Source organism: Magnolia sinica, chromosome 2 (assembly GCF_029962835.1).
Source record: "Magnolia sinica isolate HGM2019 chromosome 2, MsV1, whole genome shotgun sequence".
Lineage (NCBI taxonomy): Eukaryota > Viridiplantae > Streptophyta > Magnoliopsida > Magnoliales > Magnoliaceae > Magnolia > Magnolia sinica.
In genome coordinates this window covers 18757213-18780783 of record NC_080574.1, presented here as the reverse complement: position 1 = coordinate 18780783, position 23571 = coordinate 18757213, and the positions used below count along the sequence as shown (strand labels likewise).

Here is a 23571-nt window from a genome sequence, read left to right as displayed (position 1 = left end):
TTAGAACCGGAACTTCTAGAGAAGCCAGTTGCTCCATTCCCCTAACGGTTGGTTTCACCAAAACCTCTTTCTAACTCTCAGGATATCCTAGAAGTGTTGAAACAAGTGAAAGTCAACATTCCTCTACTTGATGTCGTGAAACAGATTCCTTCATATGCCAAATTTCTGAAAGACTTATACACGACCAAAAGACGGAAAATTATTCAAAAGAAAATCTTCTTGACTGAGAAAGTGAGTGCCATCCTGAAGCAAGACGTGCCGCAGAAATTCAAGGATCCCGGTAGCCCAACCATATCATGTGTAATCGGGAACCATCGAATTGATCACGCACTTCTTGACTTAGGAGCAAGCGTCAATCTGATTCCCTACTCGGTATACAAACAGTTAGGTTTGGGTGAATTAAAACCCATCCTAACCACACTACAACCTGCTGATCGCTCTATTCGTGTACCAAGAGGGATAATTGAGGATGTGTTAGTCCAGGTCGATAGATTTTACTACCCTGTAGATTTTATCATCTTGGACACCAAACCCATCAATAACATGAGCACTCAGATTCCCGTCATTCTTGGTCGCCCATTCCTTGCCACGTCAAATGCAATTATCAATTGCAGGAATGGTGTCATGACTATGTCTTTTGGAAATTTGACATTGGAGTCAAACATTTTTTTCAATAATGACAGCAACGCAGAGGATGATGACGATTTCCACGACATTAACATGATTGACTCTTTCGTGGAAGATACGACACCTCTGACCTTATCCTCCGACCATTTAGAGACGTGTCTGGCCCACTCCCATGACTTTAATGATGACATGATTAGGGAGACGTGCGTTTTGCTTGATACTACACCGGTACTTAAAGTTAACCGGTGGAGACCATAATTTGAAGAATTACCACAAACCGATGTAGTGTCTCTACCGTCTAACCTCAAGCCGCCGAAGCTTGACCTAAAATCTTTGCCCTCTGATTTGAAATATGCCTATTTAGGTTAAGATGAGACATACCTGGTGGTGATCTCTGCCCACCTGGAGAAAGAACAGGAGAGTATGCTCATATCTACTCTCATTGAGCATAAAGGAGACCTGGGATGGACGATAGCGGACCTTAAGGGAATCGATCCCTCGATTTGTACTCACCGCATATATCTTGAGGATAATGCAAAAACTGCTCGGCAACCACAACATAGACTAAATCCAAACATGAAGGAAGTGGTTAAGGCCGATGTTCTTAAACTATTGGACGTGGGTATTATATACCCTATATCTGATAGTCAATGGGTGAGTCCAACTCAAGTGGTCCCTAAGAAGTCCGGAATCACCATCGTAGCCAATGTTAATAATGAACTCGTGCCTACTAGAGTCACTACTGGTTGGAGAATGTGCATTGACTACAGGAAGTTGAATACTGTCACGAGGCAAGACCACTTTCCTTTACCATTCATTGATCAGATCCTGGAAAGGTTAGCTGGTCATTCCTATTACAGTTTCCTTGACGGGTATTCGGGCTACAACCAGATGGAGATAGCCCCTGAAGACCAGGAAAAGACCACATTTACATGTCCCTACGGCACCTTTGCCTATCGAAGGATGCCATTCGGGCTATGTAATGCCCCTGCCACCTTTCAGCGATGTATGCTTAGTATCTTTTCTGATATGGTGAGGTAATATCTAGAGGTCTTCATGGACGATTTCTCTGTTCACGGTCCATCTTTCAGTAAGTGCTTAAAAAGTCTTAAATGTGTGCTGAAAAGATGTGAAGAGAAGAACTTGGTACTTAATTGAGAGAAGTGCCATTTCATGGTTTAGAAGGGAATTGTCCTTGGGCATATCATCTCGTCCAAGGGAATCGAGGTAGATAAGGCAAAAATCGATCTTATCTCTAACCTACCTCCACCCAAGAACATCAGAGACGTGCAATCCTTCTTAGGACACGCAGGATTTTACAGGCGATTCATAAAGGACTTTAGTCTCTTCTCTCGTCCTTTATGTACTCTTCTTCAAAAGGATGCTCCATACGAGTGGACTGAACAATGCCAGGAAGCTTTCACTAAGCTTAAGGGCACGTTAACCACTGCACATATCATGCAGCCACCTGACTGGAGCCTTCCTTTTAAACTTATGTGCGACGCTTCTGATTATGCTCTTGGGGCGGTCCTAGGCCAGAGAAAAGATAAGAGGCCCTACGTCATTCATTACGCAAGTAGAACTTTAAATTTTGCCCAAGTGAACTACTCGACTACGGAAAAGGAACTCCTAGCCGTAGTGTTCGCTTTGGATAAATTTAGGTCCTACTTGATCGGATCCAAGATCATTATCTACACAGATCATGCGGCACTTAAGTATCTTCTCTCTAAGAATGATTCTAAGCCCCACCTGATACGATGGATCCTTCTACTCCAAGAATTCGATTTGGAAATTAAAGATAAAAAGGGAGTAGAAAATGTTGTGGCCGATCACCTTTCTCGCCTTAATACCTCTGATTTCCTTGAGACGCCCCATATCAACAACATGTTCCCTGATGAACAGCTGTTCAGAGTCTCCCATTCACCTTGGTTCGCTGATATTGCTAATTATCTTGCTACAGGTACCATACCGACACAGTGGACTGTGCAAGATAAGAAGAAATTTTTCACCGAGGTGCGCAATTTTTTCTGGGATAATCCTTATTTATTTAAATATTGCCCAGACCAAATCCTAAGGAGATGTGTACCAGACAATGAGCATCAGAGCGTCATCTCCTTCTGTCACTCACAGGCCTGTGGTGGTCACTTTTCTGCTAAAAAGACCACGGCCAAGATTCTGCAGTGTGGCTCCCACTATGTTTAGGGACACTCATGAGTTTTGCAAAGCTTGTGAGCGTTGTCAGAAATTGGGAGCATTGTCCCGTCGAAATATGATGCCTTTGAATCCCATCCTTATCATTGAAGCATTTGATTGCTGGGGCATCGATTTCATGGGACCATTCCCCCAATCATTTGGAAATCTGTACATTTTGCTCGCCGTGGATTATGTCACTAAATGGGTCGAAGCGATTCCCTGTCGAACTAATGACCATCGCACGGTCATTACATTCCTAAAAGAAAACATCATTTCTCGATTCGGAACGCCTCGAGCCATCATTAGTGATGGGGGCTCACACTTTTGCAATAAACCATTTGAGAGCTTAATGAAGAAATACAGTATCTCTCATAAGGTGAGCACCCCGTACCACCCACAGACAAGTGGGCAAGCCGAGATTTCTAATGGGGAAATTAAATACATTTTGGAGAAAATGATTAACCCTGATCGTAAGGATTGGTCAATTCGATTGACCGATGCCTTATGGGCATACCGTACTGCCTTTAAAACTCATATTGGAATGTCTCCCTTTAGACTTATCTATGGGAAAGCTTATCACTTGCCTGTGGAACTGGAACATAAAGCGTACTGGGCGATCAAAAATCTTAATTTCAATCTGGACAACGCTGGCTCGCTACGCAAACTTCAATTGAATGAACTTGAGGAAATCCGGAATGATGCGTACGATAATTCAAGAATTTACAAGGACAAGATGAAAGCATTTCATGACCAACACATTTTGTGAAAATCATTCACGACTGGTCAGAAGGTCCTTTTGTATAATTCTCGATTACATCTCTTTCCGGGTAAGCTTCTATCTCGTTAGACCAGCCCTTACATTGTTGTTACTGTTTTTCCTCATAGAGCCGTTGAGATAAGAAATCCCGACAATGGCAAAGAGTTTAAAGTCAATGAACATCGATTGAAACCATTTGTCGAGAAATTTGATTCAGAGGACATGTCCATACCTCTGACTGATCCTGTTTACCATGATTGATCTCCTAGTCTGATGGAGGTATAGGTGGGTTTATCGCTTTCATAGGACTAGGGTAGTTGTTTTATTTGTCTGGCTGAAGACAGTAAACTTAGCGCTCTTGGGAGGCAACCCAGCTCTTCATTTCATTAGTTAGTTCAATGTTTGTGGGTAACATTACTGTAAACCCTCACAAGACTACAACTCGTCCACTAGGGGCAACATAGGGGTTTAAAGGCTTGTTGCATATGCTAAATGCAATCGAGAGCACCTACGAAAGTGGTATAGGTAGGATTTTGTCTTTACTTTTGTTGGTTTCTCTCTTGTACTGACCCCCTTTTACGTAAATAGCTATGGAAAGCCTCTTGATTCTTTCAGGTATTATCTTCCCATCACTTCTCATTTACTTATTTTGTCCCATGTGCATTGCATGCTTATTTCCTTTACATTGAGGACAATGTAGATTTTAGGTTGGGGGTGGGAGATTAGGTTTCCTAATCAGTATTTTCTTAGTCTTGAGCAGAACTTGTGAAAATTTTTAAATTTTTCTAGAATTTCGTATGAATTTGAAGCGATTTTGACGGCCATCTTGGATTTAGAATTACAAGATAAGTGATGTTAGAATTTATGACTCTTGGATTCAACTATTTGTTAGATTTCACAGCTAAGTTAGAACTATTAATCCATGATTAGAAATTTTAAACATTGATTGAATCATAATTCTACATGTCACATCTCGCTTACACATTAAGGTTTCATTCGATATTGAAGGAACCAATCTGAGAAATTAAAAAGATTGGGTGAATGGTTTTCACCATAGGTTTGCTCCCTACAAGTGAAGGTTTGATTCCCCAAGATTGACATTCATAAACTTTTTGGCGACCGGTCTTTACCATAGGTTTGCTCCCTATAGGTGTAGATTCGATTCTCCTCCTTGGCTGTACTTTTTTTTTTTTTTAAAGAAAAAAAAAAGTTGACATAGTGTGAAAATCATCAAAAGCCGGAAGAATGAATCAAGCTTTGGTGTAGGTGTTGGTTATCATGAATTCTCTTGTGGTTACCAATGATATCCTGAAACAGAGAAGTGAATTTTAATGATGTTAAGCCGAGATTACACTATACACTCATGGAACTCAATATTTAGAATCGTTCTAATTAATGGATTAATATTTGAGCTTGATTATGAAGTACCGTGAGCTTGATTCCAGGAGAAAGTAATGCCAACATTCATGAATCTTATAATCCGAGTATCTGAATTGTTTTTCATAAATCTCTTGAGTTTGTAGAAATTGTCCTGTAATTCTCAACTTATTTTTCGCATACCTTGCTCGGGACTAGCAAGATGCTGGTTGGGAGTTGTGTTGAAGGTCAAATATTGCATATCAGATCCTGTTATTGCCTGGATCTTCAAACATAGTATTGTTTAACGGCCTGATTTAATCATGTTTGTGATGCAGAGCGTATTCACGAGCTTGGACTGGAAAAGGGTACTAAAAGCATGGATTTAACAGTCTGAAGTCACCAAGGCAAGCGATGGACCCTAGGAGACCAAGATCGACAGATTTGCACGCCAGGGATCCAAGAAAATCGAGGAATTGAAGCTCAAGTGGCCTAAAAAGTGTCCAGAATGCAAGACCATAGGGTTCCCACTATCTGATCAGTTTGAAACTCCATACGTGGCCTGAGGACCAAAAAATAACCGTACACGTCAAATTTTAGTCATTGGATCCCTCTGCAAGTGGCCCAACGCTCAGAGCAACCCATAAACCATTGATTTTGGGCCCACCTGAGATCTGGATATGCCTAAAATTTGGTCTCAACGCCTTAAATTATGAGAAGAACCAAATGGACGGAGCGGATTTATTACATGCATCAAGGTGAGACCCATTTTTGTGAGAGAGAGTACACACTGGATGTGCACTGGCGCCTAATACACAGTTTTGACTGCGTTTGACCCGCACCCACTCAACTTCACAAACAGAGAAGGAAACAAGCTCTGTTTTTTCCTTCACGCGCAGCCGACCACGGGAAGTAGCAGTGGGCCACCGTCATCATGTATTTAGATGATCCACACCGGTCATTCAATCCAGACTGTAAGTTTGACCGTCAGCTCGTTGACAGACTTCCAGATGACAGCGGCGACTAGTTTTTTACTGTCCAAACGGTAGACAAATGGTGATAAGTTAGATCTTGCAGTCCACACCGAAATCGAGCCAATTTGGTCACTCCTGGACGGTTTCTCATTGTACATCCAATGGACGGAGTGGATCTCCTCACTGACGCTGACCATGGGCCCCACCAGTAGCTCAGCGCAGGTCCTGCGCAGGCAGAGAGTCCAAGCAGCGCCCGGACGCTGCCGCTCACCGTGGCCCCTTTTATGATGTCAATCACGACCGGATCAATGATCCAGACCGTTCAAATGATAGAGTAGGGGATCCTGAACCCCACCAAGAAGTCCGATTCCGATTTTGGACGATCAGTCGTCCAAAATCTCAAGCCAAACGCAAGTACTTTTCTGCGTTTCGTCTGCTGCGCACGCTTATGGACTGCGTATATCACAGCAGCTGTTCCGGATCCCTGGAGGTATAAAATACAAGAAGGAGGAGAGGAAAAGGGGGAGATCGGTGGCTGAAACGTGAAGGAGAGGAGGACGTGAGCAACAATAGGTTTTTGGACGGGAAAAGAAGAGAGGGCTGCTGGAACGTGGAGGCTGAAACAGACTAGGTAGTGTTCTTCTTTTTGTTTCGTTTTCTTTTCCTTTATATTTGTTTTGAGTTCAAGTCATTCATGTGTGGCTAAACCTCTTAGCTGGGGCTAAGAGGTGAAGCTTGTAGCGAGATGGGAGATCATATTTTGTTTCTGTAATTTCAAATTCATAAACTGAATGTGATTCTAGTTGATTACTCAAGGAATATTTTTCTTAGTCTTTAATGGTCTGTTGTGACTGAAATTACAATGGGTTTACAATGGCTTTGAATATTTTTTTCCCCTTTTTATGTTTATGAAGTCAGGAAGCCCTGTTGCTCATCATTGTTCCATGGGCATGGTAAGATGACAGTACCCTTCCTGATCTTCATACATTGTTGATTAGTTGGTAATTAGTTTAATCCTGTTGTTTGCTTTGTCTCCTGGGCATGGTTAGATGATAGAATCCATTCTAATTCATATACCTTTCATCTCTTGAAAACCAGATCAAGTAAGTTCAGTTTGAATTCCATAATCCTTGATGCAGGCATAAGATCTCCCTGATCTCTACAAGTGGATCCTCTGAATCCCTAGTTTCCTTCCTCTGAATTCCTTAAAGTTTTTAGATAATTATTCCACAATTATTTCTTAAATTCTATTTGGTTTAGATCACATCTTAGTCTAGTTCTAGTTCTACTTGGTTTCAGATAACGTACAGGTATCAGTCCCTGTGGATTCGACCTCGGTCTTACCAAGTTTATTACTACATCACAACCTTGCACTTGGGGTGTGAACAGTAATAATATATACTAACCATCGTATGCCTTTGGCATTGTTATGTTATTTAGGCTGCAAAAATTTACAATAATATGTCAATGGCTGTAAGCATGCTCGGGCAATGGCAGTAAGCAGGCTCGAAGTGGTTCTTGGTCTCTGTTGCACAACCAAACCATCTAACTCTACTTTTCCCCATCTTATCTATTGGTGTACTCATAAGTTCACTTGAATATATTCATTTCTAATTCTATTAGTCCCTATCTTGCCAATCATCCATCTTAACATCCTTTTTTAGCTACACTCTTCCCATGAACATGTTGTTTCTTAACTCATTGATTGTAATCAACATATGTAATAGACTATTAGATAGCGCTTGATTGTAATCAACATATGTAATAGCCTATCAAATTGCACTTGTGGGAGTTTTGCACCATCATTGCCGACCCCTAGCCTAGATAAAGGAGGGTTGCATCAAGTTGGTGGCCAGCATCAAACCTATGCCACAACATTCATCAAGATATTGTGATTGTATGGAAAAAATAATCAACTAAATTGAACTATATGCTCACTTTAACCTCAAATTCATATAATCTTGTGATATTTTCATGTGCTGTTGTTTTTGCCCCGCTTAATTATTTCTTTTTAAAAAAAAATGCATGCCTTAGAAAGATGATCTGAGTCCTATCTACAAAGTAACCCAAAACTTTCATGCATAGGTATCTGGGGATGATTTATGGGATCTGTCACAGGGTAGCCAATCACACAATCATAGAATTGATTATTTCTTTATTGTTGAATTCTAGTATCATGATCTACTAGCTGTAATTTCAAGCCCATTAGCAAACATGAAATTCAGCGGGGCAAACATGAAATTGAGCAGGGCAAACATGAAATTCAATGAAGGAAATTGGAAATTCAGCAGGGCAAACTAGAAATTGAGTGGGGCAAACATGAAATTGGGTAGGGAAAACGTGAAATTGAGCAGGGCAAACATGAAGTTCAGCAGGGCAAATATGAAATTCAGCGGGGCAAGCATAAAATTCAGTGGGGCAAACATGAAGTTCAGCGGGGCAAACATAAAATTAAGCGGGACAAACTTGAACTTCAGTGAGGCAAACAAGAAATTGAGCGGGGCAAACATGAAATTCAGTGGGGCAAGCATGAAATTGAGCAGGAAAATCAAGAAATTCAACAGGGGAAACTGGAAATTCAGCGAGGGTAACATGAATTTCAATGAACTTGAAATGCAATTGAACTAGCTTAACACGTAATTGAAATGCAATTGAACTAACCTAATATGAATTTCAATGAACTTGAAATGCAATTGAAGTAGCCAAACATCAAATTCTAAGGTCATTACTTGGGGAATTCAACCAATCATGAACCGGGAATGTCGGCGACAACTCGAGTATATTGCCGAGAAGTAGGTCAAATAGACCAAGAACTCTTGAATTTTGAAATCATTTTAATCCGTAAGCTTTTATCGTGCTAAGTTAACTAAATTGGACCGAAGATTCAACTTGAATATATGTGGACTATCCACAACATTCATCCATTTTTCTATCTATATTAAGGGTGTGAGCCCAAAATCCAATTTCGCTTGCTACGCCCCACAATGATGTTTTATTTGTAATCCATCATGTTCATCAGATGATGTATACATAGATGAACCAAAGGCCCAGATGCAAGCTTCATTCAACGGGCAATATATGAAAATATACCTATGGTGTGTGCTTGCTTCGGTGGACTAGCCATTTTCGGAAGATGAGGGAATGCTGATGTATGAAGAGGATGTAATCCAACGAGAGAATGGTGCGATCCAGTGGAGGGATTTTCGTGCGGGAGAAAATGGGTTTTTTGTATTTCTTAGTGGAAAGGGGGTGAAAGCAACGTAAGTGAAAGCAACTGTAGTGAAAGGAGGGGTATTTTCATCCTCGAATTCATTGTCCGTACGAGCAGGTTTAAGTTCGTATGTTAAGTTTGTATTGCTTCATAAAAACCGCTGGACAAAAGGTAGGGTCCACAGTCGTAAAATTCTCAAATAAGTGGGACTTGATAAACATTATTAAAATAATTAGACAAGACAAGATGTTGACAATTGAGTAATGCAAGAGATTTTCAAAACGTTTTAGGGGGATTTTAACTGTTAATTAAAGATTTCTCATATAATAATAGTACACATGTTATTTTCAGCAAATATCCAATTTAGTTATTACACCCTCCTTTTTCTATACATGTGCATGGACGAAATCCGGACCATTCATCTTCTGGGCCACGCGTCAGGTGATCCTTGGACGATGATTGGATGACTTTTTGAGAAATGTAATCAACATTCAGTGGTAAAGAGTCCTTCATTTGGAGGTTTGAGTCATCTGATACGGGTAAGATATTTGGTGAATGACCTATCCATGATGAACCTTCCACATCATGTAGATAGTAAGTACCTGATAACCAGGATAATGCTTCCCTTTTGCATCTGGAGAAGCATTTCGATACTCTGCAACAGTGTGATGGATGATACACAGGCACTTAGAAATTGAATGCTCGGAATATGAACAAATCAAGTTAAACTGTCCAACTCATGGGTATTAATTTAGATGCGTCGTGAACCAAAAATTAGGATTGTTTGATAATTTGACTCAACTAATCTGAATTTGGGTCTCAGAATAATCACCGACTTTCACAATTTAATGAGTTGAATTTGAGTTAATATATGCCAAGAGTACAGTTTCTGAGTTCCTGCACGCATATGAGCGTCATGCTATGCCAGATCATTAAATAACTCCCCTTGTCGACTAAGGATGGAATGGGCTATGTGCATGGATACCATACCATGCACATATTTGCATTTGGACTCTTTGGAATCACCCATCGTCCCCATCGTCCCAATCCATCATGAATGCTTTGGATGTCCATGAGCGCATTGGACGGTTCGGATGCTTGCAAGCGAGTGCTTATTATAGAAAAGCAACAAAGAAAGACTTTAGGCAAGTCCATCGGGGTTATCCGCAATAGTTGGAGGAGCCGTAGAAATTCTAGTAGATGTGAACAGGAATAGGAAGATAGAGGCCAGGTCATCGTCCATAGCGGATTAGCTGTTATCCGGATAACACGTTAGTGAGTGGTACCTGTGAAGCCATCTGGATGGATTTGTTATATATCCATGCCATTGATCCGTTTTTCAGTTTATTCTAGGTTGTGATCTAAAAACATAAACCGATCCAAATCGTAGGTGGACCATACCATTGGAAACAGTGGTGATTAACCACTAAAATCTTATTGTGAGCCACCTAAGTTTTGGACCAAGCTGATCTTTGTATTTTCCCTTCATCCCGGCTTGTATGACAAACAGGTTGGATGGCAAATAAATATTATTGTGGGCCTAGGAAGGTTTTAACGTTGGGCATCATTGTACCCACTGTTTTTTGTGGTGTGGCGTACTTGAGATTTGGATTTGATTAATTTTTGGGACCATCTCCTACAATTAGTTGGAAAAAAAATGGATGGATGGTGTAGATATACAAAAAAAATAAAATCAGGTGGACCCAACAGCTGGATAACATCCACTAGTGTGTTACCTGGATAACACCTAATTTGCTCCCCAAAGGTGATACAAAATCATAATCAATAAAATCAGTATAGACAACTGATAATTACTAGGATTTCTTGATAGGAAAGATGAGGTGCATGCTAAGTCAACATGCAACTAGGTGATTAGTTGTTGAATCTATATCTACATCTCTTGATGTTTGATTGGAGCTGAGAAAATGAGTACTTTTGAAGCATGGGAGTCAGCTTGCTTCTATATCTTTTATACACAAGCGGTATACTCTAACAATATCCCAATCATTCATTGGTCATCTCCAATAGTTTGTCGGTACATTTATTATAGTTTATTTATAATAGGAAGAGATAATAACCAGTGTTATAATGAAAATTTCAAACAAAATCATCTGAAACATGATTTCGTGAGATAACTATTAAAAAATTGTGTGATGCTTCTAGATTTATATATCCAATGTGAATATTATTAATCATTTAACTAAATCTCTACCTAGAAAAAAAATCTGAAAAATATTGAAGAAGATGGGACTTAAGCCATATAAATATGAATTATAAGAAATAATCATCCAACCTAAGGACTAGAAATTCCAAGAATTAGATTTAATGAAAAAAAAGGAGTAAATTTCACATGATTTTGTAGTTGAACTGCATTATATTATAAGAGAAATTATCTCTATACTTCTCTATAATATTAGTAATGTGAATCTCTATAATGTATAAAGGTTACGTAAATTCTCTAATGAGTTTATAGCTTTGTGTGTTTTCTATATGATTTACATTTTAAGAGATTAGTTCAAGACTTAATTTACTAATTTCTTATATTCTAAACATGATTCACTAAATGAGGTTCAAGACATTCGTCACTATCATTTATGCACAATAACTTTTCTTTTTGTTAAGTTTTGTTGATTTGAAATAAGCGAGGGATCTTTATATGTATTTCAACCAAAAACAATAAAAGTTTGAAAAATTAAAAGTGCTTTTGCTAGTATTTTTTTTCTTTTTTGAATGAATTTCTTTAATCTTAGGTGGGATTGAAAAGGAATTTAAAAAGTGTTTTTTTAGCCCCATTTCTTTGCACGGCCAGTACCTTCTAAACTAGTTCACCATACTAAGTAACACGAACTATTTAAAAAATAACTACCACGTACCATCTCTTCCTAAAAGTTGATTCATATCTTAGGTGATTAGACAATTTCAAACATCACAGATCTCGAGTACAATTTCCATCACTATAGATTCAACATGGCCCAGAAACAAAAATTCATGTGGATTCGACAATCAACACCATTTAAATGTCTGTGTACGAATGGATGCTAAAACACAGTGCTTAGAATATTAAACAAGACAAGTGTGCATTTATTAGATGGTTAGTATTATGCTATCAAGGAATGTTTAGATTATTCGCTGATCAACGGTGGACATGAATCTAATCGATGCACGTGCCACGTTTGTGGAGCCACGGTAACTCCCTCGCGTCTAAAGCCATTGATCAGACGACTACAAGACTCGAGTGGAAGAAAGAGGATTTATGTGATACGTGACCCAGATCTTTGTACGCTTTACACGTGTTTTCAATTTAGCAAGGAGGGCCCATCACTCCAAAATCCAGACCATTGGTTGGTTGAGGCCCATGTTGGATGGAGGATTCCCCATGGATTGCCAACTTGTCCAAGTGTAATCAGACTCTGTTGAGTCCGACCCAGTTTAGCATCGAAAGTATGTCCGACTCGAATGAGTCACCTCCCAACTTGGTCCCAACTCAACTCAGGACCGAGTGAGTAGGTCCTAGTCGACGAGTCTTCAATCCATGGGACGCCCAAGAATCTCAACGGAGCATTTTCATTTGTACGTAGACCATTGTTGTACTTCTCTTCTCACAAGTCTGTCTATAAATAAGATATTCAAAGTTTAAGATTCTCCTATTAAGTAGGTTCCAGAAGTATAGTGGGTTCACGAGAGAATAAACCAATGGTCTGGATCATAGTTCTAAAACTCGGTGGCTCCACTTGAAACTCATTTGAGTCCTTACAAACAAGGCTTATGTGGGGCCCACCATGGTGCATATATGACATTCAGTCCGTACATCTTTTGCATAATACCAAAAATTATGGAAACCTGAATTTAGAATTGAAGCCCAAAATAGGAAAAAGTCATCGACGACCTAGCCTAACTCTTCTTTCTATATGTGCGTGGCCCACCCTTTGCTTTCTCTCCAGAGCCAGAGTCAAGCTGGGCACGGCTCGACTCAGCTCAGCCACTTGCTGACACCAGCTCGAACTCGGCTTGGCTCGGTCCTTGAGCCCGATTGGCCAGCTCGGCTTAGTTCGGTTAGCAGCTCGGGCCAGTTCGAGCTGAATTCGAGTCATGATCGAGCTAAATTCACCTGTGCAACATTTTCACAAACACATAGACTACATCTTCAAAATCTCAATGTATGTAAAACAACAGCAATGGTTTTACAAATATTTCATCAAACACCTTCTAAGAAACATAAAAATCAAGAAAAAAGAAAGGGGATATTTATTTCATATACATACATTCCTTGCCACCAGCAATACTTTGTTGAGTCATTTTATCAAACACTTGGTAAGCAACATCATTATTGAGCGCTAGAGAACGGCAAGAAATAGAGGAGATGAAAGTGGTACTAGTCGCCGGACGCCATTTGGGCGCTAAAGAGAGTCGAGTTCGAACTGGGGTTAGGATTTTTAAGGTTAGACAAATGGCCGAAACGAGAGGGCGTTGGGGGGTTAAGGTTTTTTTAAAAAAAAACTTATTTTGGGCGTCTGATTTTTTTATATATACTTACTCAAAAATTGATCTAATCCGAACCGAGTCGAGTTCAAGCTCAATACCGAGTCGAGTCGAGTCATGCTAGGTCCAAATCGAACTCAACTCAAAAAGTTTCGAGCTCAATAAAACTGGCTTGACTCAGCTCAAACACAGTTTCAATCCGAGTCGAGTCAAGTTTTCCGAGTCGATCCGAGCGAGCTAACAAGCTAACTCGACTCGTGTACACCTCTATTTCTCTCTTCCTTTTTCCTCTCCCTTGAAAGTCTTACACTCCTTTCCTTTCTCCACATGCCCGAGTTTGATTATTAAAATATCAGTCTAAGCAACCCGGCTAAACATCGAATCAAGTATAGTTTTCAGGTTCATGAACTATGGTCTGGATTACCTAACCATAGGCCCGCTTATGGGAATTGAAAACGCATGTGCGTCATTTCCAAATATGGAAGGCCATGTATAATATAATTCTTTAGAAAGAAAGCCGCCGAGGGAAGGACCCACCGTTGCCAAACCCAGTTTAGATTTCAGATTAGACCTTTGCAATTTGTATTAAGAAAAGGAAAACAAGCTTACATTTTAAGGAAGGAAAGTAAGTTGGATGGTCCAATCAGTCTCTATCCATAGTTTTGTTGTATACCAAAGAAGGCAATTTGCCCACGATAGCTCACCCACAGATTGGAAAAGTGCAGTGATTGGACAGCTTGGGATGTACCATTTTCATATTGTGGGCCATCTGAAGTGGGGCCTACTGGATGAAGGATAACGAAGGCTGTGCCCCATGTGCACGCAGGGCTCGGGCTAGAAATGTGAACCATTTAACTCGGGCTTGGATTGAACACACCCAATACAGATTGTCATGTGTTGGACCAGATGAGCCCACCCAACCGGAACCCAAACTCAAAACACAATGGAGAAAGATTATTTATTGGCCTAGGTGTGTATGCATTCACTGATTGTGTTGGGTTGTAGCAGATCAGTTTGGGACAGCCAACCATGACCCAATTACAACTAATGGGTCAGGTTGGGTCGGGTTGGGTTGGATTGGGTTGGGTTGGGTTGGGTCGGGCTCTGGATTGATAAATTTTAAGTGGGCTGGGTTGGGCCATAATGTACTAGGAACCGACAGGAGCTTTCATGGACCACCTTGGTGTGGATAAATTTTATCCACACCATCCATCCATTTTTCCATATCATTTTAGTGTACAAGCCCAAAAAATGAGGCAGTTCCAAAGCTTAAGTGGACCACACCACCGGAAGCAGTGGTGATAATGACATCCATTTTTCCATATCATTTTGGTGTACAAGCCCAAAAATGAGGCAGTTCCAAGGCTTAAGTGGACCACACTACAGGAAGCAGTGGTGATAGTGACGCCTATCCTTGAAACCTTCCCAAGGCCCACCGTGATGGTTACATTTTCATCCAACCTGTTCATAAGGTCAAATAGACCTGCATGAAGGGAAAATACAAATATCAGCTTGATCCAAAACTTCGGTGGCCCCCAAAAATGCATCGACAACGGGTGTTTAATCCCCACGGTGTGATCCACTTAAGTCTTGAAACTACCTCATTTTTGGGCCACTGATCCGAGGATTTGGACTGTTATTAGATCAGGATAATCATTGGGCTATATGACCTATCAAGATCAATGGTTTTGTAACTGCAATATGATGTACATAACCCTTCATCTGCATAGAAATAAAAAAAAACAACCATTTCCAAAGCTTCAGCTCAAGAGACTAAAGAAATGAATAGGATACAACATGTAAGTGAATGACAAGAACAACACAGTTTCCATTACATACACAAAAAGATAAGCAAAATGCTACACAGACTGAATTCAGCCTCTCTTCAAATGCATATAAAAACAATTTTAAGGAAAAAAAAAATGGAAATTATGAGTCTGATCAATTTCCATTACTCGCGCTTTGCATCTGAGAAATTACATTCTTCATCAGCTGCTGGCAAAGGAAAGCAAACTTCCACTACACACCACTTCGTTAGAAAGGCGAAGATGAGGATAGCAATGCACACAAGATCAGGAATGGAAGAAACAACCCAAAAAAAAAAAAACCAGGTGAGCACAATCACTATCACTGAATTTTTGGGGTAGGTACGATCATATCAGATGGTTTTTTTGCATGAAGCGCCCCGCCTGATTGGTTTTTGGCCCCACATTGCTTAACTTGAAAATAGTGGGATCCACTGTAAATGGAATATAACCCAAGAACCCTAATCACTAGCTGAGTTGGTGGACATCTAATGGACAGTGAATATAAAAATTACTAAGAGGACCCAAATCAATAAACAAATATCCATTAATCAGATGTTTGGATTTTTCAACTAATCTGATTTTTCAGACATGACAAATGCACAGTGGGTCCCATTACACTGGATGGATTGGATTCTAGGTACATGACATGTGAACAGCAGGAGAGGCCCCAGCATCATAGTTTCAGTATAATATCCAGCACTGTCTTCTTTAGGCACAGGAGCAGCGAAGTGCCTGTTTCAAAATGTTTGTAAGTATATAAAGACGTATGAGCAGCAATAGAAGGTGTTTGTCCAACTGAAGAAAGAAAGAAAGAGGAACGGACACATAAATGTTCAAATAAAGAAGCTTACATTGAGTAACAATTCATGTAGGACATGATTTGCTCCTTGGCAGCAGATATGAGAAAAGAAGCTGATTCCAAACATCAGGCACCCCAGGAAGGCACCAATGGCTGCAGTCCGGCGATGGAGTGTCGCTCCATTTGCCTACATGGGCATCGTTGCGGAAGGCTGCCATGTAAGTTACATGGAGAATGTTCACAGGAACTTTCATCTTCGCCACCACATCAGATATTATGTCAGAGAATACACTTTGTTCACTCCCATTGGTTGAGGACATGGGCATTTGGGCCACATTGCAAATCTTCTCGTCCAGACTCCTGATGAATTTTATAAAAAAATTAAATTAAATTAAATTTTTAAAAAAAGAAAAACAGAACAGCCTTCTGAATTCAGTGTTCTTATGTTTTTGACATGGAGGAAATGTACTAATGATGGAAAAAAGAAGGAAAATTTTCTGAACAGTGTTTGAAAACTCGAGCAACTTCAAAGTCACTCTTTCAACTGCTAAGTTCAACATGAAAGTCATGTCCGGTTAGATAAAATGCTAAACTAGACCAATTTCCATACCATTTAGAAAGGGGACGTTGTAATCGATTGTTTTAGTATGCTGTTGCAATTTTGATTTGTGGTATCACCTCCCAGATAGGGCAGGTGATGACAACAGCTGAGAATAAATATCATGGAAATTCCATCACCATCTTCTACCATAAACATCCATGTTTGAATTCCAAGACTCGCCGATTAAGGAACACCTTCCAGTCTTTAGAGTTTGGTAATCAATCCAAGGGAAACATGAAGAGCATACCCATAATGAGAAGGTTCAAAAGTCCGAAAGAAGACATGTGTTCTGTTTGTGTTGACGTTGGTTTCAACCCATGACGCCCAAGTTTTCAATGCTATTCTGAATGCAGTAGGGATCGGCATTCCAAGATTTAGCGACCCATTCACCTGGAAATAGCAGCCCCTGTCAGGAAACACATTTCAGAAGCATTTTCTACATAACAAATCTTCCCATGTTCAAACGTGAAAAACAACATACAAGTTTACAGTTTCGATGCCCATGAATTAAAAATGCAATAATACATAAGTGGCAATCCTATCTTGCATTGGATAAACATGCTAATTGGTTTCTTAATCTCTATGAACTTTAGATTTATTACATGTACAGGTACATGCACAGACATTGGGCCAGAGGATCTTTGCAGAATTGAAGTAAATGAACATTGAAGAACCAAAGTTCATCGAATGATCAGTGCAACAATATGGAGATTAAGACAAGGTCTGAAACTTTGATTGGTAAAACAAAAAACACTGCTCCAAATATCAATCAAAATAGAATTCTAGTTAATAAATCCACTCAAAATGGTGTTCACATTCTACAAGAAAAAATCCGTCTGTTGTCATAATGTGAAGGAACTCGGGTCTTCCTTTTTTCCTTTCTTTCTTTTTCTTGGTAGTCATCTAATTAAGAGTGAGTTAATTAAAGCAAGGATAGGAAGTGGTATGAAAAGATTCGATGACCTATTGTTTAACTGAGTATATTGTCCCCTATACAGTGGAATTGCAGAACAAGATTTGTGTAGCCGACCCCAAGTAGTTGGGATACGGCTTAGATGATGATGATGATGAAACACAGGAAGTAACTTAAAGTGCGATTGTTGAAGAACCAAAGCTAGAGATGCATTTGGGAATATCTTCAAAATCCCATTGGGCCTATTGACCATTCGGCAAATGTCTATTGAGCGATCATATCGAAAAATGATGCTCCAAATTGCAGTTGTGTTGCTTTCAAGTTGAACTTGGAAAGGAATGCAAGGAAACATTATATATCAATACTGGGAAACGACATGACAGTTTGGTCAGATTCGCTTGATTGAACTTAACATTCGCAATTCAATTTGGTTGCACATCCAAACGTGAACTTAGGTATCACCCCTGACTAACTAAATGATCATATGAGCACCCATATAAAATGAATTTTCCAAAAAATGGAGTTCTTACGTGTTGAAAAGCTTCACTGGTGTCCACCATTGTCCCGTATTGAAAATTAGAATATCCGAATCAATCCAACTAGCGTTAATATCATCCAACACATCCAGCTCAAGCGTTGATCGCACCTTCTTCGGCGAATTTTTCGGAGGGGCGCCCTGCACAACCAGGAAAACGGATCGGAAGAACTCAATTGTGAAATTAAAAGAACTGAACCGCGTGCCCAAGAACCGGATCTGCTTTGTAATCTTATTCCCATTGATTTCATAGACACTCTTCTTATCCTCCACCCCGGTCATGAGAATGCAAATCAGTGATTCCCACTGTGTCCTACTCATCGAATCGCCAACGAACACAACCCGCTTCCCACGTAGGCTTTCCAAGACACCCTGCACATTGAACCGAGGTAAATCACAGTGTTGAGGCTTCCACCGCCATTTCTGATGGTCTTTATCCTTCCGCCCATTCGCCAGGCAATTGAATGCCCGTTCCGTGAACGGACACTCCAAGCTGTTGTACAGTGGGTAGGTCTCATCCAGGACCCAGCTTCCATTGAAAACATTGCACCCCTTGGCTGATCTGGCTGAGCAAATGATGTTAGAAATCCCAAATCTTTGATTGATCACATGGATGAACTTCGGGTAAATCTGGAAATATTGATAGCCGATAGAGAAAATGAGAAAGATCAACAATACGATCACGATAAGAACATTGAAAGATCGTGCCACCCAACTCTTTTGGACAACCATAACCCCTGGTCCGCCAGAGTTCTGGCTTCTCAATCTGAAATGCCCGGTCAAACTCTTACTGAAACTATCGGCCATTCCGAATCACGTTGAGATCCACATTGTTAATAGAACAACAAAATCCAGGTTTTTGAGAATCCAATCCTCTGTAGAAACTCTAAATTCCATCAATAGTTCAGTGAAACACCAACATGGAGTTGATGCAATAAGCCTGAGATCAACCAAGAATCAGGCCTTTTGTGAATTCTCTTAATTCCATCCGAAATTGGAGAAAGGCCCGTAAGGGTTTTCGTTTTTGATCGAAGTGATCACTTTAAAAAAGGACGAATTGATTCCTACTCCAGATTCGAGATTGACCCAAGTTTGAATCTTTCATGAATTCTCTTAATTCCACCCGAAATCTGAGAAACGAGAATATGGGCTTTTGTTATTGATCACAACCGAATCGAGCAGTAAAAAAGAATCAAATTCAGCTATATTCAACGAGAAAATATCCAGATGAGCTCTGTTCGAACAGAACTGATATCCAGAGACGTATACGGCTGTTTTCGTTTAAATTTCTGTAAACATCTACCGAAAATTTTTCAAAAAAAAAAAAGAAGAAGACCCAGATTGGAACTCAAAGAGAATTGAGAAAAAAAAAAATAGATTGGTGAAAAAGTCTCGGAATATTGGACAATTTGGAGCTTCGAGCGGCCGACGAAATGGCGGAGGAAGCTTGGCTGGGAGTTCTTTAAAACACTAAAAAGGCGGGACAGGGTATTTTTAAATGAGGTGAAGAGTTATTTGATACTCTGGCAGTGTATGGTGCTTGATACGCACGCACTCAGAAAGTGTATATGTCAATTCTGTAAGACTGTAAGTCGCAACTCGCAACCTAAAAATCAGATTGGTGGAACAATCCTAACCTTTGATTCGTGAACGTTTCTTTGCACAAAGAGGACTGTTGAGAATTTTTCATCTGAACCGTCCAATAAATGTCCACCGATCCGATAGCTAGATGATAAAGTAAAAGGTGTAATTTTCGTATTCGCTGCATCTAAAGAAAGAACCATGGGCCACGTATATAATTTATCAGTGCTCCTTCGCATTTTTGCCAGAGTATCAAAAGTACAAGTGGCGCCACGTTTGGTGATCCAGGGTATGATGGGGACCCATCATGGATGCACCTTTCCATGAAACATCTCAGAGTGGAAGATCCAAGCACTTCTTGTCGATGAGATATTATGTTTTCAATACTGTCAACTTAGGCCCGTCGTTAGATGATAAGGACCGTTCGTTTATTGAGCCACGCAGTGTATAAGCAATGCTTAAAAATTTTCCTCAAAGTAACTATCATAGCCTTCAGATTTTCGGCCTACTGATGGACGGTCATGAAAAATCAATACCGGATCCCGTTCAAAAAAAAATAAAAATCAAAAGACGATCGATGGGAATTCTCCATCCATGGTTTGTGGATATGTAAGACATACCGTGGAGTATGTATTTTATATCATACCGCCCATTCATTTTTTCCGCTCATTTTAGGAAAACAAAGTAGATCCAAAGGAAACAGTAGTGATTGAATACTAACAACTAAGAACTTCCTATGGCCCATATGTTAATAATGTCACACAAACCTAGTTGAAAGGAAAACAAAATACCATCATTATAGTTTTGGTGGGCCCCAAGAAGTTTTCAATGTTGTGGTCCACCTGAGATTTGTATTGCTTCGATTTTGGCCAAGTGGGTGAATCCCTAACCGTGGAGCTCACCTCAATGTATACATTGTATATCCCCATTGTCCCTTCATTTTCCAACTCATTTTAAAGCATGGGCCAAAATTGAAGCCAATCCAAATCTCAAGTCGACCACACTACAGGAAACAGTGGTGATTGGCTATTAAAAACTGTGTTTGATCAAGCTGACATTTATGTTTTCCATTCATTTAAGTCTTTGTAACCTTACAAGGTATGGCAAATAAACATTCCGGTAGCATGGGAAGTTTTTAAGGGTGAGTTGTTTCTTGTGGTGTAGTCCACCTGAGATTTGTATCTGCTTTAATATTGAGCCACCTAAAAATAAGCTTGCAAAACAGATGGATGGTGTGGATATAAAATACATACATTGAGGTGGGCCCCACAGCATTTTTTCAGGAAAACACAAATATCAACTTGATCCACCCACAAGAAGTTTTTAATGGTAAATGATTAATTTTTCCTGTGTTGTGGTTCAATAGGACACTACATCAAGGTGGGCCCAACGGTCAGGAACTCACCCACTAAGATGTTACACCAGACGCACCTAATCGGCACGCTCGAAACTAGGGGACCCACTTAAAAAGATAATCATGCCATTTAAATCAACCATCTTTCTGATGCTGTTACAGATGAGTCGTGATTGGATAGTCATATATCGAAACAATAACTTGACAATTGATCTTGGAGAACTGAATATGAACCTATGAACACCGTCCCGCATTTGGTTTCAGATAAATATGGTATGGACTCAAAATGATATATCTAATTAACTTGGAGTCCTCATTAGTTGAGGGAACCCTAGAGTCCACAATCGGCTAAACTCATAGAATTGGATTGAAGCATCATAAATTTCCCAACTTGTGTGTGATTTAAGCAAAGCTTTGTTTCAAAATGAGTTCTTGGTATCAATTCCGAAGTGGGGTGTGGCAAACAGTGGAGTGTATTAATAATGGAGTATGTACTAACAAGCTAACAGAAACACACAAAAAAAAAAAAAAGGCTTGGTTTCTAGTGCACCAATATCCGAAAAGTGTACCGGGAAAGTGTGAAGCATAAAAGCAATGATAACTACGGCTGAGAGACGAGTATATAAAATGTGAACAGAAAAGTAAAGCTGGAGGAGGGATCACCACATATGCGCTGAAAATATGTAAGGATGAAATGAGAGCTAAGGCACTTCTCCTAAAGGAGATTGACAGTAAATCTCATATCCCAACCATACTCCACTGGTTCTGAACGGTTGAGATGGCTTGGATAGATTTGTGGGCTGAGATGAATGGTTGAAATGGGTTGGATGCAAGTGGATAGTTGGGATTAGAAATGAATCCTTAGATATGACCTAGGGGAGCTTGAGGCTAATGTGATTTAGGTGTCAAATATTCATTTGACACTTAGGTGGGGACAGCTAGTTTTCCTAAACCGCTATTCAAGATGATGTTGGGAGAGATCTAGTTTCCCCCCTATTCTTTGTATGGGCTTTTTAAAATGGGCTTGGCTGGTGGCTCGATTGACATGGGTGTCGGTAATGAATCCATGGCAGGCCATTGTCCGTAATAAGTGGATCGGGGTAACGTGGGTCAACCCACCACTGTTTGTACTCCAAAATATATATGAACTTACCAGCCCACTTGGACCTTAGTATGGTTTTAAGGTTAATGGGTTGACTAGGCTGCATTCTCAAGGGTTTTCAAAGCTCACATGACATCTCACATGGTATAAAATTTTAAAAAAAATAAATAAATAAATGTATCACGCTGGGTTGAGTGTCTACGATCCATTTAATTTGATTTACTGATTATGGTCCATCCCCAATATTGCCCATAAGATGGACAACTTCAATCAGCCATCTCCACCGCCCACATGGCTCTACAGCTATTGAATTTAGATCCACACACAACCGTTGATGTAAAGATGGAAAATGAAAACTGCTCCAAAGATGCACCATTGCTATTTAATAGACAATGAAAACATAAGACAGTCAACGGTGGTATGTTGATGAGAAGGATTATCCCATTTGCATGAATCGTCGAGGTACGGTCGACCCACCAGCTGGATGGTTGGGATCCTGATGAGAAGGTGACAGTGAAACGGTTCGAACCGGAATATGGTACAACCATCTCTCCACATCACACGTGACAGGATGACATATCAATCAATCAGGACTGTACATCTACTTTTCCGCGCTGAATGATTAAATCAGGACTGTTCATCCAATCAATGGCTCGAAAGGGAGCCTACCATCAGTGCAGGTAGCTCTCACCCATTTTCTGAATCGGGTGACTCATGCACTTTATAAGTGAATACAGTATGTCAATCTGAACCATCTAAATCGTGGGGCCAAATGCCGATGGAGTATACCACGATAATCACACCAGTGAAATGATCCTAACCATTGATCCCATAAGCTATCTTCTGGGACTTTCTTCAGTGATCCAGACCATTGATCTGTTGAACCCCTCATGGATGGACTATGAGTCAACATTCTCACAAGCTTTCATTCTGTGCCCTGTATTAGACGGTTGATAGGAGAAATTGCTACTGAGTAAGGGTTTAAGATTGATGGCTAGGATCTTTCAATCAGGGAATCAAGATTGATGGTTAGGATCTTCCAATCAATTTATAGAAATGCCCATAGATTAGCTATTACTTATTGTAAGAAAAAAGTGTAAAAACAAAACATAGGCCACTTTCCACTGCTACTAATTAAAATACAAATGACGAGAAATACCATATCCATGGAAACCAATTTGAATTCATGACAGGTGGATCTGATCAATGGTTGATTTTTCTCAAGGGAGATTCTAATCTGAAATATCAAAACCCATCACCAAAAAAGTAGACGACCATTGA

At 40.0% G+C, this 23571-nt stretch overlaps 1 protein-coding gene across 1 annotated transcript; it reads right to left on the bottom strand.

The window, feature by feature from the left end:
- Positions 1 to 15359: 15359 nt before the first annotated feature.
- LOC131226998 (protein trichome berefringence-like 7) lies at positions 15360 to 19757 on the bottom strand. The gene is made up of 4 exons (XM_058222687.1): positions 18249 to 19757; positions 17053 to 17211; positions 16257 to 16564; positions 15360 to 16137 (listed from the first exon to the last, which is right to left on the bottom strand). Exons 1-3 carry the CDS (start codon positions 19058 to 19060, stop codon positions 16270 to 16272), a joined length of 1266 nt encoding a protein of 421 aa, XP_058078670.1. The 5' UTR covers positions 19061 to 19757; the 3' UTR covers positions 15360 to 16137; positions 16257 to 16269.
- Positions 19758 to 23571: the final 3814 nt, after the last annotated feature.